The sequence below is a fragment of the Montipora capricornis genome, chromosome 7, assembly GCF_036669925.1.
Source record: "Montipora capricornis isolate CH-2021 chromosome 7, ASM3666992v2, whole genome shotgun sequence".
Classification (NCBI taxonomy): Eukaryota; Metazoa; Cnidaria; class Anthozoa; order Scleractinia; family Acroporidae; genus Montipora; species Montipora capricornis.
In genome coordinates this window covers 29,839,802-29,849,801 of record NC_090889.1, presented here as the reverse complement: position 1 = coordinate 29,849,801, position 10,000 = coordinate 29,839,802, and the positions used below count along the sequence as shown (strand labels likewise).

The 10,000-nt window shown below is 42.6% G+C and overlaps 1 protein-coding gene across 1 annotated transcript in view; it reads left to right on the top strand.

The window, feature by feature from the left end:
- LOC138056844 (protein MON2 homolog) overlaps window positions 1–10,000 on the top strand; it is a 36,507-nt gene that overhangs the window by 22,750 nt on the left and 3,757 nt on the right. Inside the window, 10 exon segments of the mRNA XM_068902757.1 lie at window positions 196–288; window positions 615–697; window positions 837–999; window positions 1,714–1,995; window positions 3,122–4,216; window positions 4,672–4,792; window positions 4,971–5,034; window positions 5,503–5,563; window positions 6,783–6,909; window positions 8,115–8,234. Coding sequence (XP_068758858.1) covers window positions 196–288; window positions 615–697; window positions 837–999; window positions 1,714–1,995; window positions 3,122–4,216; window positions 4,672–4,792; window positions 4,971–5,034; window positions 5,503–5,563; window positions 6,783–6,909; window positions 8,115–8,234 — 2,209 coding nt within the window.

The following is a 10,000-nucleotide window of genomic DNA, read 5'->3' as shown; positions in this document are numbered from 1 at the left end:
ATCCTGGCCTTGGAGTTTATACTCGTATAAATAGTTCCTTTCGCGTATTATGTACGCCGCGGCCAGAGTAAGCCGCGGCTTTTCTCTCGTATAAACGGCCCTAATGGCTGAATCTTGTGCATACATGATTTCTGGTCCTTGGGTCGTTTCGCCTTCTGAACTCAGTAGTGATTTCATTTGTCTCTATTTTCACAGCAATTGCAATCCATGCTGTTGAGTCCGCTACAAGAAATGTCAGCTGTAATGTTTCCTGATATTCGATATAAGCAACTGGAATGTGTTCTCCAGGTAGAAAGATTTATATGATATGTACTCCACCCCAACAAAAATCATTATTACTTCAGTGTACGGAAAATAACATTTACAATCAAAATTGTTCGATATTTTTTTCCAAAGTATTTGTATCCCAAACAAATGAATTTCGGAATCACTGGTTCTTCTTTTTAAATTTCTCTGGCGCCCGGCGCCATTTTTGAATAATAATTATTGTGTCGTGCGACGGTTGCGGCTTGCTCCGCGGTTAGCTATTCTTATGGAAGGAAGACCAAATGTGGACCACATTTCGAAGTTAACGAATATTTATAACAAAGCTAATGTTTTTTCTCCGTGGTCAGATTCTTCACTCTACTGGTCAAAATCTGGGTCAAGGCTGGCTGTGTGTTTTGGGTGTTATTGGAGCAGCTACGAACCAACAGGGGTAAGATATCAGGCCATGTTTCATTATATGACGTCTTCGTCTGGAGTTAACATTAAAGTGCGAAGTTTCCATCCTCTGGTGGTTATATCTTTGATCAACGATGATATTTAACTATTAATCCCTATTTTATGTGTTCCAGTGAAGGCCTCATTCGCGTTGCATTTCAAAGCTTGCAGCTGGTTGTGACGGATTTTCTTATCTTGATGCCTTGCTCGTGTATCAAGGTAGTTGTTGACGTGGCGGGAAAATTTGGTTTGCAGCCGCAGGAGTTCAACATAAGTTTAACAGCTATTGGGCTGCTGGTGAGTTGCGTGAATAAGTTGCTTAAAACCGTTGACAGAGCGAGTTTCAATCGAGTGCCGTAAAACCAAAACCAAAATAATTACCTTGGCCAATCAAAAAGGACGGATACAATCTAGTAAACCAATGAAAACTCGAAGTAATTCCACTTAGCCGACACAAAGCGCGGGAAATGTGGTTTCACTTCTAATTGGTTGAAAAAAATGGCGCGAGAACCTTGAACCAATCACTGAGTGAAGTAGAGTGGTTTTCAATTGAGTGTCGAACGTAATTAGCGAATTGCTTTGGTTTATGATTACTTCACTCAGTGATTGGTTCAAAGTTCTCGCGCCACTTTTTCAACCAGTCAAAAGTGAAACCAAAACCAATCGTGGCTTGCGCGTGCACATTTTCCCGCGCTTTGTGTCGGCTTACGTGTAATTACTTCGAGTCTTGATTGGTTTACTGGATTAGCTCCTTCCTTTTTGATTTGCCAAAGTAATTACTTTGGTTTTGGTTTTACGACACTCAATTGAAAATCGCTCGAATGCAAAACCAAAGCAATTCGCTTATTACTTTCGACACAATTGAAAACCACTCTATGCTAATGAGTTACGGCACGCAATCTGCGTACCATGTGGTCTTAAAATCACTTTTCAGATTCGCTTATGCAAAGGACTTGATATAGTTTATGTGTCACCCTTCACGATTTCCCCTTCAATGTTCCTTCTTTTTAGTGGAATATTTCCGACTTCCTGTCACAACACCGAGAGAAGATCAATGCTGCACTGGAGCAGGACGATACCGCTGCTTATGATGGTGGCAATGTTGGGAACAAATATGACAAACCCGTACCTCCCCCTGACCGTCAGTGGATGTGTTTGTATGCCAAGCTTGGTGAATTATGTGTTGATCCTCGACCTGCGGTTAGGAAAAGCGCGGGACAAACGTTATTCTCTACTATCAACGCACATGGTTCGTTATTGGAGAATGTCACCTGGTATACAGTGCTCTGGCAGGTAACTGTCCAAGCTTTGTTTCCTTTCCATGGAAAGAGTAGGTTATTCTTGGGAATGTCTATTAAGCAGATTGCTGGTACTTCCCAAAGCTCTCTACACTGAGGACCTTAAGATAAGAATTGGCCTGGGAAATGCGATTAAATCTTGCGACACTTTTTAGCTTGAAGACTTATGAATTCAGTGTTCACATGAAGTTTCGAAGAAAAACTTTGTCACCGAGTCCTGCCCGCGTCGTTGTTTCTAAAGTGAGTTTCAACTGAGCATCGTAAACCTTATTCAGAAGAATCTGTTTGACAAATGAGAAAGGACGAACACAGTCTAATGTCGTACTTAGGACCTGTTCACCACCACTACTACTACCACCACCACTACTACTACCACTACCACTACTACTACCACTACCACTACCACTACCCCTACCCCTACCCCTACCCCTACCCCTACCACTGCCACTGCCACTGCCACTGCCACTACCACTACCACTACCACTACCACTACCACTACCACTACCACTACCACTACCACTACCACTACCACTACCACTACCACTACCACTACCCCTACCACTACCCCTACCACTACCCCTACCACTACCCCTACCACTACCACTACCACTGCCACTACCACTACCCCTACCACTACCACTACCACTACCACTACCCCTACCACTACCACGACCACTACCACTACTACTACCACTACTACTACCACTACCACTACCACTACCACTACCACTACCACTACTCCTACTCCTACTCCTACTCCTACTCCTACTCCTACTCCTCCTCCTACTCCTGTGTAGTCCCGAGAAGGGCTGTTTTGGGGATGTAGTTCTGAGAAGGGCTGTTTTGGGGTGACATTGACTAACTGACTTTACTTGACTATGAAAATGGCTCAAGTTGTCGAAACGGAACGTCAGTCAGTGTCATCTCAGGACTACACTCACCCGTACTTTCTCTTATTTATGATATGATTCCTGGGTTCAAACTATTTACGATTTAACAATCTAATATGCAGTCGACGCGAGGCGTGGAAAACGCACGCAAGCAGGTCACAATTTTGACAAAATATTTGGGGAGTTCATGCCTAAAATGGGAATCGTTGATTTGTTTTATTCTTGCCTCAGGTTTTATTTCCATTGTTGGAGCAAGTGAAAACAATGTCCACCTCTGCGGCGGATGTTCCACCACCCAGCGATTCCGTCAACTTAAAGGGCAAAATTCTGATTCACCATTCACGTGATACAGCAGAAAAACAATGGGCGGAAACACGTGTTTTAACTCTAAGCGGTGTTGCGCGCGTGTTCAACAACCGGCGCCACATTTTGGCGGGACTCGAAGAATTCCCGCGCGCATGGGCGCTTTTGCTGGAGTATATTGAGTTTGCGGCGTTGAGTAAATCCGCTGAAGTCGCTTTAGCGGCACTGAAGAGTATTCAAGACATTGTTCAGGACTCGAATGACAATCAAGAGAGTTTAGGTCCGGGCTTAAGCCCGGGGGATAGCTCACGTGACAAAAGCGCGGGAAAAACTGCGGCGAAGCATAAGGTTCAACCCAAGTTCTGCGAAGCGGCAGACGAGGATTTGAATTTGTGGTGTAACGCGTGGCGAGTGTGGTACACCATAGGAACCACAAGTATGTCGGACTCGCATACCGCACGAACAAGGCGAGATTCTACCGGAAAAATCACAACAACAAAGATTTACCCTGCTCAAGCTTTCCTAACTGCTCTGGTGCAGATTTTTCCGTCCCTTTTCATGCGAATATACAGCCGTTTTGGCTTAGCTGATTTACAAAAACTCGCAAAAATTTTACAGACTTCTGTAACAATGCCGGTTCCGGTGGATCAGGCGCCATTTTTAGCCCCCTCTTTCCAAGACACCACTCTGGCTCCGCTGCAGCATGCCATTTTGGACACGATTGAGGTTTTGCGCGAACCGTTGCCGAATTCTGCTGGATCTGTTCTCTGTGTCTCGAACCAACCTATGTATCCAACGCTATTTTCGTTGCTTCTTCAATTTTTTGATTACGCAACAATACCGCCCCTAGTTGAAGGCTTGTCCGATGGGGAAACAACTTCTAGAAGAAAGAAAAAGGATTGGATAGTTCTAAATCTCACTCCTTTCTCGGAGAAGTGTTTGGAGATGGCCCTGGGTTTGTATGAAGAATGTATGTCAACCCCTGCGGTCATAGAAGAGAAAGTACTGGAGAACATTATTAAGGTATGAGAGGATCTGTCTAACAGTCAAGAACCACGTTGAAATCAGACTAAAGCAAACGTTAATTGAGTTTAGGTTGTGTTGCTGAACTATAGGTAGCTGCCCAGGACTTTCATTCGAACTGTCACACGTTCACTATTTCTTCTAGAAAGTCGAAAGTGAGAACTACCTTGTGATGCACAATAAACAACGCCACACGAAAGTACTGGCCCGTAGCCTGCATTGGAATAACCACTATTCGGCATTTCACCCACAGACTGATAAGTTAGAACCACTTGTTATAGCATACTAAACAGCACCACAGATCAGTACTGCTCAGTAGCTTTCACTTGAATGGTCACACTTTCAGCTTTCATCCACACACTCAAAAGTTAGAACCAATCTGAACAGCATAAGAAACGGACCTAGTGGAAGGTACCTGAATAAATCAATGCCTTCATCCATTTTGCTTTGTCCAGTCCCTGCGCAATCCTCTACGTCTCAAGTACAGTTGTCCATCTCAGTCTACCTGGAAACTCGCCGTGGATTCCTTGATGAATGTAACGAGGAGAGGATTAAGCGTCGCTCTGGCTCGCCCAGGTAAAGCCAGTTGAATTGTAATTTTTTGAACGAATGAAGCGATGAAAACGGCCGAAAGCGATCAACCTAATGAAGGGCAAATTTAAGTTCTTTTTATTATTTGTTCCTTTTCTTTAATTCAAGGATCACTATTCTTGGTCACTGCCACGAGCCTCTTTTTTTCCTTGTTTTATTCTAGATTCTTTCCGAACGATGTGGTACGAGTTCGCTTCTGCGTTGGAGGATTTTCTTTTTTCGGATATGTAAGTTTGCCGTAAAAGTTTCATAAAACTTCACTTATGGCGCCAATATCTTGTAATTTAGTTTATTTAAATCTCTGTGGTACAATAAACATTTTTGTTGTTGTGTTGTTGTTGTTGTTGTTATCTCACAGTCATTAGATGAATGCAAACTTTGGCAAGCACCGGAATTATATAATGTCCATCGAAAGGTCGCAAAACGTTAATATAAGCCGGCCAAAGCAGTTGAAAGCCTGCAATCCGAGAAAAGTGGGATGAAAGAAAAACGTGAAGCGTGCCGAACGTATGAGCACAGGCAACGGTTGTCAAGGAATAGCGCGGGAAAACACGTAACGTAACAGGCTGCAGGCGCGACAAAACAGTGCGGGTGCAAAGCCAGCCGCGGGAAAGTAATCTACGATACTAAGGTGGTGTCAAACGCGGAACAGATGAAACCATGTTCTTGCTTTTAATGCTTGTCTTATTGTTTAGGAGCCCGCCGGAGAATCAGTCGCTTGTGCAGCACCTAGCGTACGAGGAGTTAGACATTAAGGTGAGAATGAAATTGCAAGCGTCTTTATTTAACAAATAGATTCCATGTTGCCGTGCGTCTGTTCAGTAATAGATCACAGATGACGTCAAAATGAGGTAAGAACAAAAAAGTGGCACACGAGGCGATAGCCGAGTGTGTCACTGATGTTCTTACCACATTTTGACGTCTTCTGTGATCTATTACCGAACAGACCCACGGCTACATGAAATCTTTTTATTTTTTATAATAAAGAATTAAACTTTATTCGCATAAAAGCTGCTGGTGACGTCAATCGTGCGTCTGTCCTCTAATAGATCATAGGCAAGAACCAATCAAAATCCGTGAATAACTTGGGTTATTATATAATTGCTAGTACTCATTTAGCTTGAAAGAAATTATTTTTTTGTGTGGCTTGTCAATTGATCATCAGGGCAACTGGACTTTCTTTCCCTTTACTTGTTTCTTGTTTAAAAATTGCGGCGGGGTGGGGGGCAGGGGGTGATGAGATGCTCACTCAAACCAGTGACAAGTAACGCAATAAGCACTATGAACCAATCAGGTTTCTAAGCAGTAATATGCAACTTGCTTAAAGCGCGGGAAAAAAACCACCAGTGTATGGCGTGAGTGGTGTTCCTTTTGCGTCTCTCTATGGTTGAAAAGATGGCGTGACATTCATTCACCAATCACTAAGCGTAGCGAGGACAATCGCATAGTTACATTCGAACAGCTAGGCTGAAACCCACTGTAAGAAAAAGTGTGATTTAATCTATAACCAATCAGGGAGCGCGCATCTTGCTTATCACCCTAGAAATTTTAACAAAGATTCATATTCACAAACAAGAGCCAATGACTAGGAGCGAACAACTGGTACCTTTAATTTGAGTGATCGTTTGCTCAGAAGTCATTTTTTCCTAGCCTGTATACTGCCACCCGCTCTCCTAAAAGAAAATCGGGAGAGAAGTGCTCCTCTCAGATGTTTGAGGAAGGCGAGCGGCTGTATGCAGGCTACTATTTGCGGCATTAATTCCAAAGTAAATGTATGCACCTGTGACGTAACCAGCGACATAGCACGTTGATTGGCTTAGGTGCGAATACTTGATGAAACGAACCATTTTAAATATGGATGATAATAGAGTAACTCAAGTTTCAAGCCATGGGCTCCTGCCCTAGTATGGCTACATTGGTGGAAAAATGAAACCTTTTTAGAGGGGTCACTTACCATTTTGTGTTCTGTTGCCAGCTACTGCGTATGATCCGTGAAGAGGTTCTGCCTCATTCTGGTGCTCTCCCGAGGGACTTCATGGCTCGTATTATGGCTCTTCTCAATCGAGGCTCAATACACTCGGCTGCTGATGCTACCTTCAGTGGTACGTTTGATTATTTCATTCTTTCACGAATCTAGAAGGTCTCGTGTCGCGCATGTTACAAATCGCCTTAACACAGTTTTCCAAAATTAAAGGAAATTAAAGGAACAGGATGTCTCTTCTGAAGTGTTAGTCACTGCAATTGATGTAAAATGCAATTTTATGCAAATCACGGAAAAATGCTCAATATAGTGACCGAGCTCCCGGACGGGGGACTGCAAACTAGACGTTTCAAAGGCCTTTTTCTCAAAAACTAGCCGTACTACGTCTCCGTAAAATTTCAGGATTTCCTTAGCGAGAAAAAAATCATCATTTATAGGAAAAAATAGTGACATCTGTCAGACAGGTCTTTTGCAATTGGCAAAAACGTCGATTCTAGTCTGTTTTGTCAGTAACTGAAAAACTGTCTGATAGATATTTTTTAAAAATGTTTACGGTTTCGTCTTCATGTTGTTTACTAATTCCCAAAATTTTGACCCTGGTCGTACGGCCAGGTTTTGAGGCCTTTGAAATGTCTAGTTTCCAGTCCCCCCTTCCAAGAGCTCGGCGGTCACTATATGTAGCATGTTTCCCTGACTTTTATTTCTTTTTTTTACATCAAAAGCAGTGACTAACACTTCAGAAGAGAGATCCTGTTGCTTTAATTTCACAGATTTCAAAATCTTGATCTTTGTCCTCGGAAAACTGTAGTAAGCCACCTTAAAAAGGCGTCGCTTAGGGTTCTCTTGAAAGGAGCAGATGCAAGCAGTATGTCATTACGGCCAGTAGAATGAAGTTGTCTATAGATACTGTAGTCAATGGGGACCTCTGGTGTTCTAGGGATCACGAGAAATTAAAATACTCGTGTCTCGTGTCATAAGCATGTCACGCACGGTTGGAATCACGCTCGGCAGGACGTTACCTACTGTCACGCAAATTTGGCGTGTCACAGGTGTCACTCATTTTGTTGATAGCGTGCGTAACCGAGTTTTTGAAATAAAGGTACGGTGGAACTTCCATTGGTGTCAGGCCATGGGAGAGTATTCCATATTTGGGATATTTCGTGTAAAGTGCGGTGCACTCTGACTCTGTATCAAATTAGGAGCCTGTGGCGATCGAATGTAATGCTTAATCATGAAACGCAGCTTAGCCGTTGACCTTAAAGCCTCCTCATCCTCTGCGCGACACGTTTTATACTCCTTTCCAATTGTGCTTTTGTATACGTGAAGGAACGGATGCAAACGGATTTCCCTTGCGTGAAGAGTTTGCAAAGTCCTGCTTTGAAACGCTGTTGCAGTTCTCTTTTGTAAATGGAACATCCGAAGAAGCTCAGCGTGTTGATCGGCCTGGTAAGTTACCATGAACTGTCCCTTTAATTAAGTCTAAAGCCGTGTTCACATTAGGCCTCGATTAGAGCAGTTTTCAATTGAGTGTCGTAAAACCAAAACCAAAGTAATTATTTTGGCCAATCAAAAAGGTTGGAGACATTCCAGTAAACCAATCAAAACTCGAAGTAATTACATGTAGCCGACACAAAGCGCAGGAAAATGTGCACGCGCGAGCCACGATTGGTTTTTGTTTCACTTCTGATTGGTTGAAAAAGTGGCGCGAGAACTTTGAACCAATCACTGATGAAGTAATCATAAACCAAAGCAATTCGCTAATTACTTTCGACACTCAATTGAAAACCACTCTATGATCGAATTATAATCGAATTAAATATGAAATGGGTTCACATCAACTAATTACAGCGCTTGATTATGATTTGATTATAATAATTTCAAACAATCTCAATGGGGGTTGTTTGAAGTAATTACAGTGCGGAATTGAACAGAATGGCGAACACGTGGCGGTATTTATATGAGCAGACGAAACTTCTGATCACCATTTGGTGTCTTCTTCTATTTTCGGAAGCTATTCTTGGTTTTGTTCTCGCCTCAAGCATGGTGATGATAATCGTGGCAGCCTCACGGTACGGCGCCATTCTTTCTCACACAGACTATTGTATTTGAATTTTCGCAGATGTGAACAGACTTAATTGAATAAAATTGAACGGAGTATGATAGCCTGAATCATACTTCAGTTGATCATAATCAACGTTGAGCGTGAACACGGCTTGTTACCACAATTGCTTGTAATCTCGCAATCTGATTGGCTAATTTGCCGTTGTCGATGAGAGTCTAGACAACGCTGTACGCGTCATGCTCGCGTCATTTTGTCACGCAGTGTAATAGCCAATCAGGAACGCTCATTTTGGAAAATAAACCAATCATATTGCGAGAAAATAGACAACGCTTGCTCTTTCTTGAGTCATGATTTTGGTCACGCTCTGAAATAAAAAAACTTTCTTTGGCGTTGAATATTGTGGTAAAAAACAAATCGAAAGTGGTTCAGCGTTGTCTGTACTCTTATCGACAACGATATTCGTCATCACAGTGGTCAAAATTTGTTGTGGACTCAATCGGCTCCGCCTCGTGAGTCCACAACATTTTGACCAATGTGATGACGAATATCGTTGTCGATAAGAGTACAGACAACGCTGAATCATTTTCGATTTGTTAATTAGCCTTTGCTACCTATTTCAAACAATAAGGTAAGGAGCAAGGCTAGCGTCATTTTTATCTGAGGGTAAATGCAGCAGTTAATCCTTACTTGAGAAGCAGCATTTGAGGGATACTTCGTGACGTTAACTGTTCATCATACGGCCCGTACGGACCCGCTTGTGCTTTCATTGTAAAACTATTGGGAAAATCACCGTATGAAGGCAACACGCATTAGTGCAACACGTACTGCTCCGTGTGATGCGATTATAGAGGATTACGTCACTTTTAAACATCCAAGTTATTTACAGCCAGAAAAGCAAATGCAAACAACATACAAGATTAATTTTCTATGCAAATTTTTGTTACTTATTTTGTCCAAACTTCATCTTCTGAGTGCTGGTGAATAGTGTAAAGAGCCTATATGATAAAATGCTTATTGACTGAGTTTAGGTCGGGCCGGTCAGGAAACTACTTGGCCCTCGGTCATGGCGCTCGGTCCATATGCCATGACTTCAGGCCAGATATTTTCCGTTCCGGCCCTCCCACTCAGTCAATAAATACATATTATTATA